The sequence below is a fragment of the Jaculus jaculus genome, chromosome 5 (genome assembly GCF_020740685.1).
Source record: "Jaculus jaculus isolate mJacJac1 chromosome 5, mJacJac1.mat.Y.cur, whole genome shotgun sequence".
In the NCBI taxonomy this organism is placed as follows: Eukaryota; Metazoa; Chordata; class Mammalia; order Rodentia; family Dipodidae; genus Jaculus; species Jaculus jaculus.
The window spans coordinates 50,902,507-50,927,500 of record NC_059106.1 but is presented as its reverse complement, the minus strand read 5'-3'; the positions used below and the strand labels follow the sequence as shown (position 1 = coordinate 50,927,500).

At 48.6% G+C, this 24,994-nt stretch overlaps 1 protein-coding gene across 2 annotated transcripts in view; it reads right to left on the bottom strand.

Moving 5' to 3' along the window:
• Window positions 1-24,994, bottom strand: part of Actl8 (actin like 8) — a 59,958-nt gene that overhangs the window by 2,227 nt on the left and 32,737 nt on the right. For both annotated transcript variants that reach the window (XM_004657352.2, XM_045151309.1), the window contains exon 2: window positions 1,084-1,500. In XM_004657352.2, coding sequence (XP_004657409.2) covers window positions 1,084-1,464 — 381 coding nt within the window. In that variant the 5' untranslated portion in view covers window positions 1,465-1,500. The remainder of the gene's footprint in view (window positions 1-1,083; window positions 1,501-24,994) is intronic.

The following is a 24,994-nucleotide window of genomic DNA, read 5'->3' as shown; positions in this document are numbered from 1 at the left end:
AGCAACACAAACAGGATATTCTGTGGAATTTGAATTTCAGATAAACAACAGATATCTGAATGTAACAAGGGTGCCACAGACTATGTGAGATGTGACTGTGCCATGGTACCTAAAATTGAAATCTAAGTAGGCACACGTGTCTCACCTGGCAAAACTACCCCAGCCAACAGTGCAGATTTTATGGGCCAGAAGGTAGACCTCCACCACAGCCACTCACCTCTGTGTTACATTATGAACAGGTGTTCAAATAAAACTTTATCAACCTGCATGCTAATACAACTTTATCAACAAGTGGCAGACAGACCAGATCAGGTGCCCTAGCTGTAGTGTGCCAGCCTCTGATTCAGAAAAGAATTCAGTTACTCCTCAGTGACCAGCAGGCCTGAGGTCTGGTCCTGCCGTCCGCATCCTTGTCTCTGGACACCTTTGTCCCCCAGCTCTCTGGGATCGATTGAGCCTCACTGGCAGAGATGACCTTCTCTGAGAAACCCTCTGTGACTGCCCTCTTCAAACAAGCACCTCTGTCCCCAGGCTACTTTATCCCATCTTATTTTGTTTCTAGAACCATTACTACCCACAATTCTTTTCTTTTTTTATGGCTTGTGCATGCATGCGTATTTGTGAAGGCGTGAGCAGGTTATGCACATGGATAGAGGCCAGAGGTCAACATCCAATGTCTTCCTCAGTCATTCTCCACTTCATTTTATTTTTTTCTTTTTTTGAGACAGGGCCTCTCACTATACCTGAAGCAACACTAGCTCATCAGCTGGCCGCAGGGATCCTCCAGTCTTGTCCTCCCAAACACTGAGACTACAGGCTCCTGCCACCATGTCCAAATTCTACATGTATGCTGGGGAGCTAAACTCAGGTCCTCGCACTGCACCCACTGAGCCATCTCCCCAGCCCCTGTAATAATTGGGGGGACTCTTCAGCTGAGCACATTAATCTCCCTGTCTCTGTCTCCAGGAGCCTCACTCGCCCTGTGATGGGCACATGCTTGGTCCTCCGTGAGCATCTAAAGATCACATGTAAAAAGCACCTAAACACGAGCGCCCAGTCATACTGGGACGAAGCGTGTCTCACCTCCAGAGTCTTGCGGCGGTCTGCGGGCACCTTCAATGGGCTCTCGGTGACCAGCACAGGGAAGTCCTTCTGGCCCCGCCTATGCTTCTCCAAGACAAATGACCAGATGTGCTCCACGCCCTCCCAGTTGAGGACCCGGCCACGCTGCACGGGGTAGCTGAAAGTGTCAGGGTGGCATATGTCGATGCCCAGCCCCACGCGCCTCTGTGCATAGCTGGGGCCAGGATTCTCCCTGCACGGCACATAGTTCACAATGTTTGGGATGACCATCTGTGGCTCGTTCCAGCCCGACAGGCCAGCCTTCAGAAAGCCAGAGCCATGGTCAATGACAATGGTTCTTGCAGCCATGGTAGAGGCAGAGGTGAGTGAGGAGTCCTCCATCGGGGTCTCTAAGGGTGTCTGCGACACTGGCACCACCTGTGGAGGGCAAGGAAGGTGGTCATTCGTGAAAAAAAAAAAAAAAAAACATTCTAGACCATGCCTGGCTGCTTCAACTTCCCACCTAGACTTGGACGTTGGGCTCCCCCTGAAGCTTGTCTACCCCCCTTTCCGGGCTCTAGATTGTAGCAGAGACTTCAAATAGTGTTGTCCTGAGGCCCCTCTCCCCAAAAGCCCCATCTTGTGCTGAGCACCCCCTATTCTCTTTTGCAGACATTTCATACTCCAAGCTGAGAGGATGGGTGCCAAGAATAAACAACCTCGGAGCCCTGTGCTCATCATGCCGCAGGCACAGGTTCATCCTGACCTGCTGTCAGCTCTCTCCACAACCAGACCATGGGTTAGAAACTCCCCCAAGGGCTGGAGAGGTGGCTCAGCAGCTAAGGTGTGGGCCTGCAAAGCCTAAGGACTTGGGTTTGGTTCCCCACTACCCACCTAAAGCCCACATTCAATTCCGTAGTACCCATAAAGCTAGATAGCCATTAGTCTGCAGCAGCGAGAGACCCTGGCACACACATATACAGTTGCATATGTGCACACTAAATTTTATTTTTCTAGTATTTTATTTATTCACTTATTTGAGAGAGGGGGCAGATATAGAGAGAATGGTTGTGCCAGGGCCTCCAGCCACTGCAAATGACCTCTAGACACATGCACCACCTGTGCATCTAGCTTACATGGGTACTAAGGAATCAAACCGGGTTCCTTGAGCTTCACAGGCAAGCTCGTTAACTACTAATCATTTTTTCCAACCCTATTTATGGTTTAAAAGATGAAAAAAATCAAAGTGGTTAAAAAAATAAGATGAATCATAGACTTGTAGATAAAAAAGAAAAGGCAAAAAAAAAAGCTTTGAGATGTTAGGGAAGACAAAGTATCCTCAATTATAAACAACACCAAAAGCTAGCTTAGTAAAGACCTAATGGACAACACTGGACTTCATCAAATTCAAGAACTTACTTTTATTTATTTTAGTTTTACTTGTTTGCAAGAGGTTCTGATGTAGCTCAGGCCCGTCTAGCTCTCACTGTGTAGGGCCTGGGCTGGCCCTGAACTGCTGACACTTCTGCCTCCAGCTCCCAAGTGCTAGGATTACAGCATGCGCCACCACACCCAGCAAACTTCTGCTCTTCGAAGGATGGTGAGAGGGCAAGAAGGTATCCTCTGTCACAGCAGGGAGGAGATGTTTACAAATCATAAAGACCGGAGCCAAAACCCACAAAGATCTCTCGGGACCCGCTCCTAAGAGAAACAGCCTGATGTGAAACTGTGGAACAGACCTGAACACTCAGCACTCCGTGGACGGCAAATGAACATGCAAAAGGCTGCCTGGTGTGGTTAGCTACCAAGAAAATGTCACCAGTACTACAAGAGGCTTACAGGTGGGGCTCAAGTTAAGGAGCGGGCATTTCCAGAGCAGATAAGAAGGCGGGCACTGGAGCTGCCCGTGCTGCTGAGGGGAGGGGATGGTGGACCAGCCACTTTGAGAAACAATGTGGCAGTTTCTTTTCTCTGTTTTTTGTGTGTGCAAATGTGTGCCTGTGCCTGTGTGTGTACAGAATGCATGGTGTGCCATGTGTGGTGCATATGCACATGTGTGCAGATGTGCACATCTCACGCTTACACATGCAGAGGCCAGAAAAGAACATCAGATGTCTCCCCTCCTCCCCTCATCTGCATGTCTCCTTGAGACAGAGTCTCTCACTGATTCCAGAGTCTGCCACTTTGGGAGCCCCAGCAACTCTCCAGTCTCTGCTCCCCACAGGACTGGTAGTGTTACAGACAGATGTGGCCACACTTGCTGTTTATCTAGATGCTGGGGAATCAAATTCAGACAGTTCCAGACCCTCTTGAGAGCTCATGCTTATGCAGGAAGTACTCTTGCCCTTTGCGCCATCTCCCCAGCCCCCAATGTGACAGGTTCTTAAATAGTTAAACATACACTTGTCATGCACCCTCATAGTCCCACCACTAGGTGTTCATCCGAGAAAATCAAAAACTTATGTTCAGGGCTGGAGAGATGGTTTAGCAGTTAAGTGCTTGCCTGTGAAGCCTAAGGACCCCAGTTCGAGGCTCGGTTCCCCAGGTCCCACGTTAGCCAGATGCACAAGGGAGCGCACACGTCTGGAGTTCGTTTGCAGAGGCTGGAGGCCCTGGCACGTGCACTCTCCCCCTCTTTCTCTCCCTCAAACAAATAAAAATAAAACAATTGTTTATAAAAAAAAAACTTATGAGAACTAATGTGTGCCTACTTATAATGGTTTTCTTCATAATTGCCCCCAACTACAAACAACCCAAATACACTCCAACCAGAAAACAGAGCAGCTTAGAGCTGGTGGGGTATTACACCACAATAAAAAGGAACAAATGGATTGCACAAATGCCAAGCTCTATGAGGGGGACCGGGCACAAATGCATGCAAGCTGTGTGACCTTCTCACATGCCTTGGAAAAGACAAAACTGGAAGGGCCACCAGCAGCTATAGGTGGTAAAGGGGGCTGACTGCTGGACTCTGTCAGAAAAGAGACAAGGATGGAGCTGGATGGTGTCTCGACTGTGGGGAAAGGTCCACGTATGCAACTACATGCACTCATCAAAAATCTCCCTATAGGACTCAAAGCTCATCAACGTGTTCAGTAGAGGTGACAGTAGAGGGGTCAGAGCTGAGAGACCTCTATCACACCCTTCAAGGCTCAGAAAGCCATTGTGAAAGAGGTGGTGGAGCCAACCAAAGGAAAAGGAGGAGTGCTCTGAAATACTGTCTTCCAGACACAAAGCGGCCATGGTATTCATGACCTCACAGTGGCTGACACTACCTACCCAAGACCTGCATAAGAGGAGGAAAAAACTGATGGTATCAAAATGGAAAAGAGACTAGCTGGAAAGAAGTGACTTAGTGGAGGGGGAATTCAGAAAAGGAAAAAAAAAGAGTGTGGTAGAAGGAGATTATGGTCATGGCATATTGCCTAAAGCACAGAGGTTGCCAATGAAAGTTTTCTCCAGGCTACTTTTACTATTTTTCTTCTCTCCCTCTCTGTATGTGGACATGCATACCCTGTGAGTACATATACAGACACCAGAGGAAGTCACTGGGTGTCCCCTGTCATGCTTCCACCTTATTTCCCTCAGGCAGAGTCTCCCACTGAATCTGGAACTCCCTGGGTTTTTTTGGTTAGACTGGCTGATCAGGGAGCCCCAGCAATCCTCCTGTGTCCACTGCCCTGTAGTGCCTGGGTTACAGTCATGTGTGTGTGGCCATGCCTGGCTGGTCACATAGGTGCTGGGGTCATACTGTGGCATTCATGCTTCTGTAGCAAGTGCCCTTACCTGCTGAAGAACTATCTCCCCAGCCATTTTTTTGGTTTTTTTTTTCTTCAAGATAGGGTCTCACTCTAGATCAGGCTGACCTAGAATTCACTAAGTAGTCTCAGGGTGGCCTTGAACTCACAGTGCTCCTCCTATATCTCTGCTCCTGAAAGCTGGGATTATATGTCACCATGCCCTTTTTTTTTGGGGGGGGGGTTCAAGGTAAGGTCTCACTCTAGCCCAGGCTGACCTGGAATTCACTTTCTAGTCTCAGGGTGGCCTCGACCTCATGGCAATCCTTTTACTTCTGCCTCCCGAGTGCTGGGATTAAAGGTGTGCACCACCACGCCCGGTCAGATTGATTGATTGATTGATTTTTAGACAGTGTCTCATAATGAAGCCCTGGCTGGTCTCAATGGCCTTACACTGACTCTGTACCCAGTCTGGCCTTGAACTCCTAGTACTCCTGCCTCTACCTCCTCAGTATTGGCATAGCAGGTATGCCACCAAGCTTAGCTTTGATATTCTTTCTCAAGTGAATTTTAGTCCATGTAAAAAAACAGATAAAGGTAAGTCATAATGGGTCTAGAATACCTGTGAAAAGGAATAAGATTATCATGGGGACAGTGGGTCCAACCCAGCCTGGACATGGTTGCTTCCTGCGGGGGGGGGAGGGCCCTCAGGAAGGCAGAACAGCCTGAAGCCACACTTGGGGCTGTCACCCACCAGCTATGTGCTCTTCTTCCCTTCCTAAGCTGTCACCTCTGCCCATCGCCGCCAAGCGTGAAGTCCACGGTCAGGCTCTGGCCAGGGGCTCCCTGTCATCACTACCGTGAAGAAGGGAGCTTCCCCGCCTCTAAGGAGCTCTGACATCAGAGCAGGCAAGCCAGGCAGAGGGCACAGGCAGGTCTGCCCTCCTTTCCTGGCAGACTTGAATGACAGAGTCTCACAATGAAATCAGCCGTGATGACAAGAGAACCCGGTGCCAGGGTGACATTCCGGGAAACACTCTGCCACCCCCACCCTTCCTTGCAGCACAAGAGCGGAGTGACTGATAAATGCTTCCTGGGTTGGTGCATGAGTTCTGCAGGTCTGTAGAAGATGCCAGCAGAGCACTGTCAATCAAGATGCTTACTAGGCCCTCAGGAGGTAGAGGGAGAAGGATCAGGCGTTTGAGACCAGCCTGTACTACATGAGACCTTGTCTCAAAAGGAAAAACACAGGGAAACTCAATTCAGCTGGCAAGGGTGGCATCTAGGCTGGTGGCCCAACTAACCCAGCCTGAGGGGACAGAGGAGGCAGAGCCATCCATGTCCAGAATCATGACTGTGAGAAGGTTCAACTGGCTCTAGTTTCAAGGAACACGGCCCAGATCTCTGCCCGTTTATGCAGCAACTATTCTAGATCCATGGGGTGTCTCTTCTCTGGAGTTTACACACTGCTAAGAAAGATCATCTGCAATGGCATCATAGCACACAGGCAACTGGCACCTAGTGACCAATGGAATCTGGACCAAGGACCAGGACCAGGGAACGCAAGCAGCATAGGGGTGGAGCTGTCACCAGGTGCCACTCTAATAGAGTCACATCTATAGAGAAAAGAGTAAGAAAGAGAGGAGAGAGAGAGCAAATCATGTGCAGAGCTGGAGCAGCATTCGGCACGGGGGGGGGGGGGAGGGGGACGAGTGTGAAGACAGCACAGCTTTACTGGGCGCAGCCTGCAGAAGTGGCCTCGCGTTGGTGCTGGCAAACCCCCGGAAAGGAAGACTCAAGGGCCAGAGACAGAGACAGCCTTGGCAAGCCCAGAATTGCAAACACACTGGCAGTCCAAAACTGCGATTCCAGAAGCAATCAAAATCAGAGGCCAAGGCCCAAAACACAATGGAATATTTTCTGGCCCACAAACAATTCCTGAGAGAGCGCGTGAGCCACGCAGTGCGGGAGGGACCCCATGAGCCACGCTCTGGCGGGGGGAGCACTGCAGCTCTCTGTGCTAGGGAAGAAGAAAAGGAGAGAGGCTGGAGATGGAGCGGAGTCCTGAACCTGAGGGAGTAGCAGGGAGGCCCTGGGTTCAATCCCCAGCGAGGCAAAAAAGAAAAAAAAAATTCTTCTGGGTACACTGGTACATGCCTGTCATCCCAGCACATGGATCATACATAGTAAATTTGAGGCCAGCCTGGGCTACATGAGACCCTGCCATAGGGGAGGAGGAGAACAAGTGGAAGAAGAGGAGGACATCTCAGAGGGCAAGGAGAATGCAGACAAACTTAAAATTCCCATAGAGAGGAGGTGGGTGTGGTGGCACAAGTCTTTAATCCTAGCACTAGGGAGGCCAAGGTAGGAGGATCACCATGAATTCAAGGCCACCATAAGACTACATAGTAAATCCCAGGTCAGTCTGGGCTACAGCTAGATCCTACCTCAAAAAAAAAAAAAAAAATCCCCATGGAGGGGAAAGCAAGCAGAGGGAAGACACGATCACAGGAGTTTTCTGGGCAATCAGTACTAACTTCAGCCCACTCATTTCATCTATTAAAAAAAAAAAATCCTCTCCAGGGTTGGTCATGATGGCACATGCCTTTAATTCCAAAACTTGGAAGGCCAAGTTGGGATTATTGCCTTGAGTTCAAGGCCATCCTGAGATTATAGAGTGAATTCCAGGACAGCCTGGGCTAAAGTGAGACCATACCTTGAAAAAATTTCATTCAAAACAGGGCATGCAAAATGCAAAGATGAAACAGAAAATTATCAAACTTCCAGAAGAAGTTATAAGGAAAAAAATCTTTGTCACCTTAGGTCTAAAAATCTTAAGTATAATCCATCAAAGAAAATGTAGATATACTGGACTTCATCAAAATTAGCAACTGCTCTTTGAAAGTCCCTGGTAAAAGAGGAAGACTGTAGAAAAGAAAGGCTTTACCCTGAGAGAAAATATTTGCATATCACATGTCTGATAAAAGACTTTATCCACAATGTTATAGAGAACTATCAAAAATAGTAGTAACAAAAACCATGGGCTAGGAGGGTGGTTCAGTGGCTAAAGGCACTTGCTTTAGAAGCCTGTGTACCTGGGTTCAGTTCCCCACGACCCACATAAAGCCAGATGGACAACATGATGCATGCATTTGGAGTTTATTTGCAGCAGTAAGAGGACCTGGTGTGCCCATTCTCCTCTCTGTCTTAAATAAATTTTACTGGTTTTTTATTTGAAAGAGAGAAACAGGCGGGGGGTGGGGGAAGACAGCGAGAATGGGCATACCAGGGCCTCCATCTGCTACAAGTGAACTCCAGATGCGTGTACCCCCCTGTGCATCTGGCTTGCATGGGTCCTGGAGAATCAAACCTGGGTCCTTTGGCTTCATAGGCAAGTGCTTTAAACACTAAGCCTTATAAATAAATACAAGTATTTCTTCAAAAGATTTTTTTAAGGATAATACTAAGAGCTGGTATGGGATGTAGAATTCTCAGCATTGGTGAGGTCAATATAAAATGGCACCATCTGGAAATAGCTTGAAAGTTTCTTAAACATCCTCTTACCACATAACCTGTATCAGTTATCTTCTCATTACTATGAGTAAACACCTGACCAGAAGCAAGTTAAGGAAGGAAAAAGTTTATTGTGCCTTACAGTTTCAACGGGAAGTTTCATGGCAGGAAAGTCTTGGCAGCAGGAGCATGAAACAGACCTCACCACACTGCAGTCAAGAAGCAGAGAAAGAACAGGAAGTGGGGTTGGACCACAAAAACTAACGGCTTGCCACTAGTAACCCACTTCCTCCAGCAAGGTTCCACTTGCTCTACGTTCCACAAACAGCGCCACCAGCTGGGGACTATGTGCTCAAACACATAAGCCTCTGGGAGACATTTTACATTCAAACCATGATACAGCCCAATAACCCTAAGTGTCTATGCAAGAGAACCAAATCCCGTCAGTCCTACAAACACCTTAACTTGCTAGCGGCTCTATTCCTACTTACAAACAACCCAACTGTCTGACAACCAGTGACTGGATCTGATCCACAGAATATTGCTCAGCAATAACAAAGGAAGAGACTACTGATACACAACAAAACAGGCAAAAAATGCCAGCATGCTAAGTGAAAGCCAGGCTAGAAAACTGTACTTCCCACTTACAGGGGATTCAGGGGAAGGGCAAAACTGCACTTGCAGATTAGAAGAACATTTCCCAAGGGCTGGGATCACACAGGGGCAGGAGGAATTAGGGGTGATGGGACCGTATTACATTGTGTCTATTGTCCTGTTTGTTACCTGTCTGTATACATTTGTCAAAGCCAAGCAACACGCACCAAAAAGACTGAGCCTTTTTGCATGTAAATTGTTGAAGTGAATGTGGGGGACACTTGGTGAAATTTGAATATAGGTTATACTTTTAATGTTAAGTTTCTAATACCTGATCAATGTGTTGCAGCTCTGAGTGAGAACAATGTCCATTTTAAAATGATCCACAAAGAAGTGCAGATAGGTAGGATGCCATGACGTGTGACCTATTTTCCAGGCAAGGAAAAATCAGTATATAGATACAGATACACAGATGACATAGATACAAGTATAGACAGAGACATAGATAAGAAAAAAGTGTCAAAACCAATTTGGTCAGGAGACAGTGACTCATGAATCTGGATGAAGGGTTATAGACAGTGCACTGAACTGTTCTGTTTGTGTGTGGGAGGGGGGTCCAAGTGCACGTGTACAGGCATGCTCATACTCATGAGGGTATGTTGTGTGTGTGTGTGTTCATGGGTAGAGGTCCGAGGACAACTTGGGTGTCATCCCCAGGAACATCACGCACCTCTTTTTGCGACAGGGTCTGTCTGGAGCTCACTGATCAGGCTAGGCTGGCTGGCCAATGGCCCAAGGACCTTCCTATTTCCTTCTCCTCAGTGCTGGGATTACAGACATGTACCACCATACCTGACACTTTTACATGGTTCTTGGAATTGAACTCAGGTCCTCAGGCTTGCAAAGCAAGCACTTCACCACCTGAGCCATCTCCCCAGTCCACTGGATTACTCTTGCCCCTTCTCTTAGTTTGAATAAGTATTTTGGTTTAGTTTGTTTTCAAGAAAGAGTCTCACTCTAGCACAGGCTAACCTGGAACTCTCTCTGTAGTCCCAGGCTGGTCTCAAACTCATGGCAATTCTCATTCCTCTGCCTCCTCAATGCTGGGATTAAAGACATGCACCACCACACCCAGCTTGAACACATTTTGTTTTGTTTTTTCTGTTTTTAAACTTTATTTAAGAGAGGGAGTGAGTGAGAGACAGAGAACTGGCACACCAGGGCCTCAGCCATGGAAATTCAACTCCAGATGCTTGTGCTACCTAGTGGGCATGTGCGACCTTGCACTTGCCTCACCTTTGTGCATCTGGCTTACGTAGGATCTGGAGAGCCGAACATGGGTCCTCAGGCTTTGCAGGCAAGCACCTTAATCACTAAGCCATCTCTCCAACTCTTGAACAGGTATTTTTAATGGAAGGAGTTTTAGGAAAAGAAAGAAGGGCCACAGCTCTGATGAGTTCAGCTATGAGAGGGAGCAGAGGCAGATGGGCAGACACGGATGGGCGTGGGGGAGGCGGAACTCCAGGGGGCCTGGGAGTTATTTCTTCAAAAGATGAGAAAGAAAACGAAAAGGCTTTATGCTGATGGCAGTAATCCAGTGGAAGAGGAAGTTGGATAAAATCAAGTCAAACATGAAAGTACAAGTTCATAATCTCAACTCTCAGGAGGCTGAGGCAGAAGGATGGCAGGTGTGAAGCCAACCTGGGCTTCCTAGCAAAGCCTTGTCTCAAAAAAATGAGAGAGTTGAATAAAATCAGAAATGGTGGTTAAACCAGACCCTGCTGTCTTCCCCAGCATCCTCTTCTCTCTGCTGCCCTGTCTCCTTCCCGGCCCTACCCCAGCTCCCTCCATCCTCAGACCACGGCTTCTCATGGCGTCCGGCAGGGATGTCCTTCTCCAGAAAGATCTTCCCTGACTGCTTCACACTGTGTCAGCTGTCCTGGCTCTTACCATGATACGTTAGTGTCGTGTGCGCATATGCACGCATGTGTGTGTGTGTGTGTGTTTTCTTGGCTGTCCCAGTCTCTCCAGGCACCACCAGAATGCAGGCTCCAGGAGAACAAATTCATATTCGTACTTCATGCCCCTGTTTCCAACTCATAACTAGCATATTTTTGTTAAATCAGTTCCTTTTCACTAATACTTAAAAAAAAAAAAAAAAAAAACCAAAAAGCAGTTTGCTGACAGCATGGCCACAGAGCCTCCCCAGCCTGCCTTGGAACACTAGGTCTCTGGTCTCTGTCCTGTTCTGAACCTCAACAGCAAACACTGCCCTCAAGATGTGGCTGGGCCTTCAGCCTGCCCCTCCCCCTCCCTCCATCCCTCTCCATCCCTCTCCCCCTCCCCCCCTTCTCACTCTCTCAGCCCCCACCTCTCTCACTTGCTCACTCGCTGGCAGCACAGCCAGCTGGGACATTGGCAGCAGGAGAATATTGTCTCCAGTGCATCCCTGCTGGGCTTGAAATTCCTTGTACACCACCTCTCAGGACCTGAAGCTCACAGACATGTCCAACTTGTGACCTGCTGGCTGCACAAGTGCCAGCACGGCCAGGAATGCAACCTAATGCTTTCGTAGACTGTTGGGATTGTCAAAACAAGACTGGTGGGATCTGAAGAGAGAGGACGCTTTGATCACGGACACACAGACAGGTGATTTCCTGGATCCAAAATTTGAGTGTAATGGGGGAGAGAGAAAGTGGAAAAGAGAGCGAGGCAGAGGCAGGGATGGAGAAAGAAAAGAGGGAGTGCCCACACCTGAAGCAGGAGAGCCAGACAGAGAGGAGGGCCAGGAAGAACATTTTATGGAGAGGAGGGGAACTGAACTGTGAGGGAGGGGTCTCTCCGCTGGTGTGCAAATAGAGGGTCAGGGGAGAGAGGTGGCCTGCCTTCCTCTTAATTCAGAGTATTCTCAATTACACTACTGACAGGCAGCCCAGAGTTCCAGGGTTAGTATGGTCACGGGTTAGGGGAGAGAGGCTGATGTGATGAGAGCACTCTGGGACCCTAACACAGTCGACAATGTCATATCACAACGTCAAAATGTTGGACATCCCTGCTCAAGCCAGCCTCTGTGCTACAAAGCTTCTAAACGCAGGCAGATTCCCAATGGGCACTCGCTCCCACCTCAGGAGACACCAACACACGCACTCGCTGCACCTTCCCATAGATGATGTCACTTAATCTGCACAACCCAGTGACCAGAAAGCAACATCTCCATGTCACAGGTGGAGAAACTGAGGCTTGGACTTTGAAGGAACTGGTCTCAAGCCCTCAGGCCCAAGGACGGTATACACTCCCCACTGGTGAATCTAGTGCTCAGCTGGTCATCTCTCCCACTGCACCCTCCCTGACAGGAATGAAGGTATTTTAGGAACCTGGACCCCTTCTATTGGCTATCAGACTATTGAGACAATAGACCCCAGGGGCTCAGAAGTCCCCCCAGAAATCTCCTGCTAGGAGAAGATAAAAGCTGTAGCCTGGTCCAGCCAGAGATTTCACAGTGCTGACAACTGCCACCTCCCTTGCAGGAGAGACTGCAGCTGAGCTCATGACAGGCAGGGCCACACCCTGACCTGGATAGGAACTGCTTAGTTTTGCACACTGCTGGCCCTTTACTTGAACCTAAACCCCATGCCAGGATCCTAAAGATAGACTTGGGGAAGGAAAGGCCTCTGGATCTTTTCGTTCATCTTCCCAGTGTTGTCACACTGAATACATCTCCTTTCTCTGCTTTTCACTATTATTTGTTTGCTTAATTAGCTTATTGAGGACAAGCAGCTGAACTTGCTTATTGGCGCTATCAGGACCCAGGACCCTCAATAACTCCAATAACACACCATAATGATCCATGTAACCCAGGGCCTGTCAATTCTCCAAACCTATGTTTTCAGATGGGAATACACCCTTCACAACTGTTCAAAGGCCCAAGGTCCAGAACCTTGGGACATGTTAGCTCCTATCAGGCTGCTATACACTTCTGTTGGCAATTGCTGTTTCCAGGGGTCTGAAGCCCACCTCAATCCTGCAGGGTCTGCTCACAAAGGCTCTTCAGACTCTCCAGAGACTGGCCATTGAGATCACCCCATAGCTTTAGGATTTTTAAAATCTTGCAAGGAATATCCCACAGCACAGGACCTGCACCTACATTCCCTTGTGAAGCCCAAATGACAACGTGTGGAGGCCCCACACTTCAACTTTCCTTCCCCGCTAATGGTCACAGCACTGATGTGGCTGCACGTGGCCAGCATCCCATCTGCAGGCCCTGCACCACACATTTCCCCACTGGCTTACCCAGCTCACCTCTGCGAGGGAACTACCATTAATGGTATCAGATTAATATCTAGGGAAAGCAAAGCATGGTTAGAAAACTTACCAAAGTCTCCACAGCTAGTGAGGGGCTGTGATCTGAACCCACATACTTGGCTCCTGGGTCTGCATCTACTGATGCTGTGGTCAGCACAGTAAAAAAGATACCCGAGCCCTGGAATCTGTGACTATGTCCATCACACAACCTATAGCACTTAAGGGTAGCATTAAAGTCCCTGAATATCAGATTATAACAAGGAAGGATCCAAGTTCCTCAGGTGAGCCTGAAAGCATAAAGGACCTTTAAATGTGGAAGAGAGGTCAGTCAGAGACGACAGAGATTGAAGATGCAGGTATGAAAGAGAGAGGATGTGGCTAAGAGCCAAGGAATGCAGAAAGTCTCTGGAAGCTGAGATAGGCCGAGAAATGGAATCTTCCCTATAGCCTCTCAGCCCCAGCAAAAAACATCTCACCTGGGGCTCCGCGTCAGAGTTTAGCATGAACACATCTGAGGTGTGTTAAACCTGAGTAGCTGGTGATTGGTTCCAGGAGGAAGGCAGCCTACTCAGGTCCCTCCTGTTTAAAGTTCAGCAAAGAAAGGGTTCTGGTGAGGCGAAGTTAAGGATCCATCTCAGACTTCCCTTGGAGACAGTCCCCTGAGGCTCACCATGGCCATGAGATGCAACCAGTCCTTTTATCCTGAGGCCAGGCATGGTCCAGCTCCCAAGCAAAGCAGAGACCAAGACAGACATCAGGCAACAGAGCCCTGTAGCAGACCTCTTGGGCTCGGCTGCCCTCCCAGAGCCTGAGAGCTAAGTGGACTCCAACTCCCAGCTACCCCTGGGAGCTCATTAGAGGGAATCTGAGTCTGCAAGGGCCAGGATGGACTTGGCCTCCCAAGAGCTCCTGCATTCAGGGAATGTCCTCATTGAGAAGCAGAAAGGAGGGAGCAAAAAGGGAAAGAGTGAGTAAGTGAGAAAAAGAAAGCAAGACATCAAATTTGCATGAGAGAACTGGGTTTTAATTACTACTCCTCTTAACCTCACTGTGCCTGGAGGTGCTAGAACGTGAGCATTCCTGGCAGGAAGGATTGATTGACTGTCTCTTGGCATTCAGAAACCCTGATTAATGTAAAACTAACCAGTCGTTCTGAACTCTGGGGAATTAATCACTTAAATGTGGGAATTACTCAATAAACCGTTCAAACATGCAATAAACTAAGCCATTAAAAATTAATCGCTCGACATCCTGGCCGTGTAAACAGGGCTAATAAGAACCTGGCGGCCTCAAGTGAGAAGCAAGAGGAGACAGGACACAGTGCCCTCAGCCAATTGCCCTCAAAGGCCAGAGTAGGCAAGCCAAGGTCAACAGCATGAGTCCCAGTCATCATCAAGGAGGGCATCTTGAAATCTGACCCCAGGACAAGGGCAGGTGAGGGTCAGGGCACCCTCGCTGAGCTGTGGCAGGCGGGATTCGTGCTAGAACCTTCAGCAAGGATTCACTGAGAACTTAGTATGCATAGATGTTGCACTGGGTTCTTTGGAGACAGCTATAAGCAAGATGGGGAGAGAGAGAGAGAGAGAGAGGAAAGGAAGGAGTGTGTGTGTGTAGCCACATGTGCATGGGTATAAGTGCAAGCAAGACTCATTTGTTTTATGAAGAACAATACAACAAGGCCAGGTATGGTGGCACACATCTTTAATGTCAGAGCTCAGGAGGCTGAAGTAGAAGAATCACTGTGAGTTCGAGGTTAGCCTGGGCTAGAGTGAGACTCTACCTCAGAAAACAAAAATACAACGAAGATGAGGATTATTATTATTCATTGTTGGTGGTCCTGTAAACTGGTGTCACCACTATGAAAGTCAGTGTGGAGTTTCTCCAAAACACTAAACTAGGGCTGGAGAAACTGCCCAGTGGTTAAGGCATTTGCCTGCAAACCCTAATGACCAGGGTTCGATTCCCTAGTACCCATATAAAGTCAGATGCACAAAGTAGCACATGCATCTGGAGTTCATTTGCCGTGGCAAAAGCCCCTAGTGCACCCATTCTCTCTCTGTCTGTCTCTCTCTTCTCTTCTCTCTGCTTGCAAATAAATACTAAACTACATAGTGAAGTTCAGGTCAGCCAGTGCTATAATGAGACCCTATCTCAAAAAGAAAAAAGAAAAAAACTCTACCACATGACCCAGCTATACCACTCCTGAGCATGTACCAGAATGACACTAAGTCAGCAACACACCAGATACCTTCCCATCCATGTCTATTGCTGCTCTGTTCATAAAAGCTAGGAACTAGGGCTGGAAAGATGGTTTAGCAGTTATGCTGTTTGCCTGCAAAGCCTAAGGACCCAGGTTCAATTCCCCAGTACCCACATAAGCCAGATGCACAAAGTGACGCATGCATCTGAAATTCACTTGCAGTGGCTGGAGGCCTGGTGTGCCCACTTTCTTCCTTTCGAATGAATGAATGAATAATATATATATTTTAAGCTGGGAACTAGAAGCAGCTAGATGTCCAGGAACAGATGAATGGATAAATAAAAAGTGGTGCCAATACACAGTGGAATTTTATGTAGCAGTAAAGAAGGAAACCGTGACAACTGCAAGAAATGGATGGAACTGGAAATAATTACGTCACTTGAAATAAGCCAGACTCAGAAAGATAAATGGCAGGTGTTCTCTCCTATGCAGAACCAACATTTAGTGTGTGTATGTGTGTGTGTGTGAGAGAGAGAGAGACAGAGATGAAACCAGAAAAGGGGTCATGAGAGGGTTGAAGAGACCATAAGGGAGGTGGGAAGAAAGGGTATTGGAATGCATGTGGTAAAAAAGCCAAAAGGGGAACAAACTGGATTAGAGAGGGAGTATGGGGGAAGGTGTGGGAGAGGGGAACGAATGAGAACAAAGTATAATGACACATATGTGTGGAGATGTTGTGATGAAACCTTAACCAAAAAAAGAAAATATTAAAGGCCAAGCATGGTGGTGCACACCTTTAATTCCAGGAAGCGGAGGTAGGAGGATCGTGGTGAGTTTGAGGCCACCCTAAGACTACAAAGTGAATTCCAGATCAGTCTGGGCTACAGTGAGACCGTCCCTCATAAAACAAACAAATCAGAAAAGAAGACACAATAGTACAGAGGTAGAGGTAGAGGATGAGGAGGAAAGGATTCCTACTCTTGAACAAGACTCGTGAGGAGGTGCCATTCAACCAGAACCAGAGAGAAAAGCAGAAGCAGAAAGAAACAGGAGCTACCTGGAGAAGGGAGTTCCAGACTCAGCAGATGCAAAGGGCCTGGGGTGGGAATGGAAGGAAGTAGCCCAGACAGGGAGGAGAAAGTGAGGTCCCAGAGGCAGGGGTCCTGATGGGGCAAAGACAGTGAGAACAAGCCTAGTTTGAAAAGTGTAGCGACTCCAGATTTGGCCCCCCGTGAAGCCTAGGAATGTTTCGAATCTCTCCAAGTCCCACATAGTAATGCAAGCATGCAAAGTCACACACAAGGGGACGCACACGTCTGGAGTTCATCCACAGCAGTTGAAAGGCGCTGGCACACCCATTCTCTCACTGTGTTTCTCTCTCCCTCTCTCTCTTAAAAAAAAAAAAAAAAATGCAGAGAGACCAGGGAGATGGTTCAACGGATAAAAATACTTACCCATGCCTGAGTACCCAAGCTCAGGACCCCAGCACACTTACGCTGTGGCAGGCATCAAGGCTGTGGGAGAGCCAAACAGAGGAGATACCCCGGAAACCCGCCAGCCAGTTAAGCTGGCAGAAATTACTGGGGAACAATGAGTCTCTGCGTCAGAGGAGGTAAAAGGTCGGGAGTGACATCTGAAAGTTATTCTCTGACCTGCATGGGGTGCCTGCGCTCCCCTGCCCACACACACTGGAAAGAGCTAGGCGTCTGACTCAGGGGTAGAGTGCTGCCCTAGCATGGGGACAGGTTATGCTCTTCTGAACAGCTTCTTAGATTTCTGTTTAACTTTAAGTATTTAGAACTGCTATGTACATGTCCATTTATAGCCTTCTTTTTTTTATTTTATTTTATTTTATTTTATTTTATTTTATTTTATTTTATTTTATTTTATTTTATTTTTCCGAGGTAGGGTCTCACTCTGGCTCAGGCTGACCTGGAATTCACTATGGAGTCTCAGGGTGGCCTCGAACTCACGGCGATCCTCCTACCTCTGCCTCCCGAGTGCTGGGATTAAAGGCGTGCGCCACCACGCCCGGCTCTAGCCTTCTTGTGGTCCTGCAAATTCTAGTTAAGCCGGATGACCTGTGTGGCTCAAAGCAACTTAATGAGCCTCTCTGTGCTGCATTTTCTCACCACTAAAGAGGAGATAACACGCAGCCTCTCTAAAGATCCAGGAGGTGGATCTGTCTTCGGTTCTCGCAGCACACTCCAGCACACTCCGCAGAAGCGCGGGGAGGATCCTAGAGCGGGGGCTCAGCTCAGAAGTGCAAAAGTTTTATTTCACTGGACTGACGAATACCTTGGATCAAATTTAACTTCTTAGTTTTAAAAAGTCAATCAAGGAACTGAAGACAACTTCACCAGAGTCATCAGTGCTATAAAGAAAATCCTACAGCCAAGGTCACCCCACCCCACCCCATGGGACATGCTCCACCCAGATCCTGTGAAGATTAGGGTTTTCAAAAGCAAGGAGGCTATCACCATGGCACTGGGGGGGGGGGGGGTCCTTCCAGTGCAGTAGGAGAAGAAGAAATAAGATACAAAGTAAGAGGAGAAGGGAGAGAAAACCACCCTGGTTCACATTGGAGATAATGTCAAGGGCTGGGGATGAAGCTCATTGAGAAAGGGTTTACCTGGCGTGCACAAGGCCTGGCTTCTATCCCCAACACTACAAAAATAATAAATAAATAAATGTTATCATGGATAGGACAAGAGCCAGTAGAACCTGAGTGCATTCCAAAAACTTAACTTGGTAATGAATAGCTTCCCCTCCCCACCATGTAGTAACCAGAAAACAAAGGGAAATGCCATTCCTAAAGTCAACTAAGAACCTATCATCAGCAGTTACGGCGCTTGCCTGTGAAGGCTAAGGACCCAGGTTCCACTCTCCAGGTCCCACGTAAGCCAGTCACACCAAGTGACTTACACACACAATGTCAAACATGCACACTAGGTGGTGCATGTGTCTCAAGTTCGATTTCAGTAGCTGGAGGCCCCGGGGTACCAATTCTTTCCCTCTCCATCTCTCTCTCACTCTCTCATTAAAAGAAAAAAAAAATTTAAAAAAAAACTATCAACAGGGCTGCAGAGATGGCTTAATGGTACAGATCCTTGCCTGCAAAGCCTAAAGACTCAAGTTCCATTCCCCACTATCCACATAAGCCAGATGTACAAGGTGGCACATGTGTCTGGAGTTCATTTACAGTGTTGAAGGCCCTGGCATACCCATTCTCTCTCTGCCTCTTGAGTTCTCTCTCACACACAAATAAATAAATAAAAATATTTTTTTTTAATTTTTTTGAAGCAAGGTCTCGCCATAGCCTAGCCCGGCCAGGAATTCACTTTGTAGTCTCAGGCTGGCCTCAAACTTACAGTGATCCTCCTACCTCTGCCACCTGAGAGCTGAGATTAAAGGTTTGCACCACCACACCCGGCTAAAAATAAAATAAATAAATAAAATTTTAAAAACCTATCAACAGCCAGGCATGGTGGCACACACTTTTAATCCCAGTACTAGGAGGCCCAATCACTGAGTTTGAGGCCAGCCTAAGGCTACAAATAGTGTTCTAGGTCAGCCTGGGCTAGAGAGAGGCCCTACCTCAAAACAAAACAAACAGCAACAACAACAACAACAAAAATCAACTATTTTCAATTGACCCAAATGCCCAAAATGGGTATGGGGAAAAGCTTTAAGTTACTAAAATGACAAAACCCTAAATACCATGCTAACATTGTTCACGTTAACTCCTGCAACAAATCATGTACATTTTAATCCAATTTCAGCCATCATGACAGGATGTTAGAGAGTTCCATCAACTAATACTAAATTGTCTAGTAGAAAGGCCCATCAACTGCTTGATCATGTATGTTTTGTTTTTTAAGAAGATATATATATATTTATACACACACACACACACATATACACACGAATGCCCAGCAGGCGGATAAGAGGGGCAGCGTACTACAGGAAATAAGGGATCACTATGCCCAGGAACAGCTACATGCGTGTGCATGTCCTGGCCTCAACATGTGTATCTGTGTGTGTGCATACACACGAGACAGGCTGGTTTTGAACCGAGATCCTCCTGCTTCACACTCCTGAGAGTTAGGGGGCACCTGCGTAAGTGGCTATTCCCAGCTCAACTGCTGACCTTGCAAAGCAAGACCTGGCACAGGGAAGGGACAGAGGCTTGGTCCTTCCAGGGACGGAAGAAGGATGGCTGGGCTTAGAGTGCAGGCAGGCCCTGGCCTGGGATGAAGCCCTGGCTGAGGAATGGAGGCGTGGCCCGGGAACAAAGCTGTAAAACAGCCAGGGCTAGAAATGGCAACGGGGAATAGCTGGGAAGGGAAAGCAAGCTCGGGGGTAGACTCTGCCGTGTGGAGAAGGGTGAAGCGTGGTACTAGGGGTGCCCATGGCAAGGACAGAAAGGATGCACTGTGGGTAGTGGGCTTGCTATATAGAGGACATGTCAGGATCCAGATGGTGGGACATCCTTGCTGACAAGGTGTTTGAAACCAGAGATAAGAGGTGGGGGTGTCTTTGGGGCCTGGGCGTAGAAAAGGGCTTCAAGAAAATAAGACAGAAAAGATGGGCGTGGTGGCGCATGCCTTTAATCCCAGCACTAGGGAGGTAGAGGTAGGAGCATCGCCATGAGTTCGAGGCCACCCTGAGACTACATAGTGAATTCCAGGTCATCCTGGGCTTGAGTGAGACCCCACCTTAAAAAAAAAGAAAAAAAACCAGAAACACACCCATCACAGACATGGAACACACCCATGGACACGGCTTCTGTAGCACCAGAGAGGGAAGGAGAGATGTCATGAGAGAAGTGACAGATCTCGACTCAGGGAAAGGCAGACCCAAAGACAGGGAGATGAGAAAAGATGGTGGTGACACATAAAAGTGAGAAGAAGGGAACTTAGAAATGAGGGCTTGGGAGATGATTCAGCAGGTAGAGCACTTGTTATACCAGTTTGCTCACCTGAGCTCCAGTCCCTAGAACCCACATGATGGCAGACGTAGTGGGAAGTGTCAGCAACCCCAGCATACCTTCAGTGAGGCAGGAGGCAGAGACAGGAGAAACCCTGAAGCCCGCGGGTCAGCCAGCCCGGAAATGCAGTGGTGAACAAGAGACCCCGCCCCCAACAAAGTGGAGGGCGAGGACCAGTGCGTGAGGCTGTCCTCTTACCTCCACCTGGGCGCTGCCCACACACATATACACACATAAACAGTTTCTGAACGTGCAATGAGAAAGAAAAAGGACAGAAGGATGGGAAATGGACCAAGTGTAAGACTTCTCCATCCAGCGGCCAGCAGGCAGGATGAGCGGGGCAGCTAGTAAGCATGGAAGTGAGGGGTCACTCTGCCCATGAGCCTGGTGGACACACAAAACAACGGTGCCAACAAGAAAGAGGCCAGGGAAGGAAGCTCCCAGCTCTGTGGGAACAGAACCTGCAGAGAGCCACATCCCGCCCCCAGGCGTCGCCCCAGAGGACCATCCCTCAGGGACTGTGGTGGGGCTCTTGACAGAGCAAGATGCTGAAGAGGTGACCTGGAGGAACTGACGCTTAGAAGGTTCACTCGTGAGCAGACACAGCAGGAACAGGGACATAGCATCAGTCAGAATGGACCGGGGAAGGTGGGGTGGCCCACTCCCCAGATGTTGGCCCCTGAATTAGCTCAGGGCAGGCAACAGGCATGACTGTGCCAAAGACAGTGGTATCAGAAGGAAAGGGGTTTTTGTTTTTTGTTTTTTTTTTAAGGTGAAAACCAGAGAGGGCCCTTGACCAAAAGAAAATGTCAGAATGACATTTCACTAAGGGGAAATTTTTTTAAAATATTTTATTTATTTGAGAGAGAAAGGCAGAGAGAGAAAGTAGACATGCCAGGGCCTCTAGCCACTGCAAAAAAACTCCAGATGCATGCAGCACCTTGTAGCATCTGGCTCTATGTGGGTACTGAAGATTCACACCTGGGTCCTCAGGTTTTTCAGGCAAGTGCCTTAAGTGCTAAGTCATCTCTCCAGCCTAAGAAAGGAACAGATTTTATTGTTATTTTTGGTATATAGCGCATGTAGTATGGTGTGCGTGTGATATGTGTATGTACAGGGCATGCACACATGTGTAGATTCGCATGCATGTGGAAGACACAGGAGCTAGGTGTCCCTTTCTGTCACTCGTCAGTGCTGTTTCCTTGACCGTGTTTCTTCCTAAGCCTGGAGCTGTCACTATCAATCAGACTGGCTGACCAGAGAGCTCCAGAGATCCTCCTGCCTCTGTTGTCTCTAATCCCCCACAGGATGGGAGGGGCTCTGTGTATGTGCGCCCCACCCAATTTTTTTTTTTTTTTTTTTTTTTTTGGTTTTTCGAGGTAGGGTCTCACTCTAGCCCAGGCTGACCTGGCATTCACTATGTAGTCTCAGGGTGGCCTCGAATTCACCATGATCCTCCTACCTCTGCCTCCCTAGTGCTGGGATTAAAGGCATGTGCCACCACGCCTGGCCACACCCAACTTTTTACACAGGTGCTGGGGATTGGGATTGAACTCAGGCCCTCATGCTTGTGGGGAAATGCTGTTTCTTGCTGAGCCACCTCCCCAAGTCCCCAGAGAACAGTTTGTTCTTGAAATGAACACAAGGCACTTTTCCAAGACTCCATCACCCTGAGCCAAGAAGTCAGGACTCATCCAGACTAAGCCATCCTGAAATCAGCACCCCAATGAGAACTTGGCAAGCCTCTCCCCAACCTCATGCTGGAGAGAGACCCGGTGCCTCTCACAAACCAGGCAATGAGTCACACCCCCAGCTCTCATTTTGTTTTCCATTTTGAGACAGGTTCATTCAGACCACAGCCTCGGCTAAGGCACGGAGCACTGAGTCAGCTGAGGTGGTTAGGAGAGGGGTACTTAGCTCCAAGGTGGCTATGGTCTCTTAGGAGACACAGGATCCTCCTATCACAGCAGATAGTTACGAGGTGCCAAGGGCTATCATCGACATCACCTCTGTAGCAGACAGCTTCAGGTTCACTGAGATGAACTTTCAGACCAGGCACAGTTATAGAGGAAGGGATTTATTGAAGCTTACAGATCCAGGGGAAGTTCCATAATGGCAGAAGAAGCTGACCTGATTTCTTCATAGTCCCAATCACACACAGAGAGAAGCACAAGCCTAAAAGCCAAAACCCACAGCACACTTCAGGAACTCCAGATAGGCACACTTTGCATATCTTTAGATTGAAATCGGAAACCCACCACCACACCTTAAGATCCAGCCAATGGCATTGCCTCCAGCCAGGTAGCCAGCAGATACAAACTACCAACAAACAACTGAATATATTGGGGGCCATCTATTCTATTCAAACCACCACAACCTCCAAGGGTCACAGTGGCTTAGGAAGTGTCAGCTGCTGAGCCTTCCAGATCATGAGGGGCTTGGCGAGGTCCACCTGATGGGCAGGAGGTCCTAAGTGTCCAAGCCTGGCTGGAAGTCTGTGCTCCTCTTGCTGAATCAAGGGCTCCCTGAAAAGCCACCCTCCATATCCAGTCTGCACACCCATGGTCCAGGAACCTGCAGCATAGTGGGGGTGCCACTAGGTAGGGCTCCAAACACCACATCTCCAAACGGGTCCAAGCACAGAGCTGTCAAGCTGGGTAAGACTGGCCACTGCCCACCCCCGCACCCTCAGGACTGGACTGGTGGGGCATCTGTAAATATCCTTCTAGGGATTCCTAGCTTGGATGTTACAGAGTTCAGACTCAGCACAAGGCATCCTCTGGCCGGTCCAAGCCATTGCTGGTGAGAAAGGCATCCACCGACTGCAAGAGGATCAAGCAGTGTGTGAGTGTGGATTGTGGCTCAGTCCCCCGGAAGCTATGTGACCCCCCAAACTGAAGAGCTCCTGCATCCTGCGTGTCAGTACTTGTGTACTCGTATGCACACATGTGCACATGGGACACAAGCACACATACATGAATGCCCATCCTCTACCCTGTCAAGTGAAAGCCCACCCACGGCCACCTCCTCCTCTATCCCCCAAGGAACCAAATCACACCCACTGGAGTCAATCTGAGCATGCTCAGAGGCCAGGCAGCCGGGGGTCTGTGGGTCCCAGCTGCCTGACTGCTGACTTCAGCTTCTGCACCCCAGGAGATCCCAGGAGAGAGCATCACCCCCCCCTTCTGAGCACAGCGAGCTGCCTGCTGTGCTTTTAAAGGCTCCAGAGGGGCTTCTGGGGTTCAGCCCTGGCAGGAAGGGGCGTCAGGGGATGAAATGCCGCACAGGCTGCGCTCCACGCTGGGTCTTGGCATACAAACAGCGCCCCAATTGCCAAATCTGATCTGGAGAGTGACGACAGCTGCATGTTAAACCTGCCACCTTGTGTGTCTATCACGTGTGCCACCCTGAACCTGGGACGGTCTCCAATCAAAGGGTGATGGGGGGGGTGGTTCTTGTGAGGGCACACCCCACGGGTATGCATATTTTGACACCTCGGGGTGGCACGCACCTCCTCCGTGTTTCTGTTTTGGTCTCTCACTGATGGAGCCAAAGGGATGTGAGAACGTGGTACCCAGCTCTGTGTGTCTGTAGGGTTCCCTCTTGGAGCGTTCTTTTTTTTATAGCTCCTAAATTTTGCCTAGCGTAGCTAAAGCTTTCCTCTTACTCCCGAGTAACTGAGGGAAGGGAAAACTAAAAATAGAAAGAAATCTACATTTGCAGAACACCTGTTATATTTTACTACATTCTTATTTAATCCCACAAGAGCGCTGCGAGGTGGCTCAGAGGGTGCGGCGGGGTGGAAATGAGCAGAGGCGGCAGCACGCACAGGGGCGACTCCCTGCAGCTGCCCTTGAAGGGAGCCAGCCCGCTGAGAAAGCCTCCCCGAGGACGGCAGAGCCCAGAGGGAAGATCTGCCGCCTCTAGAGAGCGTCTTTCTCGGCTTCTTCCTCCCCTCTGCTACCGGGAATATGATGGCAAGCTCCAGGGATCGTCTTGGAACATGAGCCATTTGGGGACTAGTGCTAAAGAGGGAATATCATGTCTTCCGAGACCTTGGGACTTCAAGACCCATCCAATCTCTCCGGCGTGACAGTACTCAAGCCTCCTGTGTGGGCTTTTCTGCCTTCATCTTAAATAAGTGTGCACAGGAGCCCCCATCAGCTAGTCAGCTAATCACCTCAGCAAAGGGTCACAGGAATCCCACTGTGGCTGACCATCTCCATGCCACGGCTCTCCATCAGGAGGAGCTGTTTCCAGTGATGCTTTCCTGGGAGGGGCAAGGCCCAACCTGGGACAAATACTTTATCCTCGACATCCCCTCAACAGTAAGCAGGGCTTTGCATGGGACTGGAGGATGCATATGCTTTCATATAGTAGGAAACAGCACACAGCTAAGTACATATATATATATGTATGTATGTATGTATGTATGTATATATGTATATGTGTGTATATATAATTATATATCTAATATATATGTATATATATTAGAGAGGAGATGGCTCAGAAGCTAAGGTGCTTGCTTGCAAAGCCTAAGAACCCAAGTTCTGTTGGTCAGTACCCATGTAAAGTCAGATGAACAAGGTGGCGCAC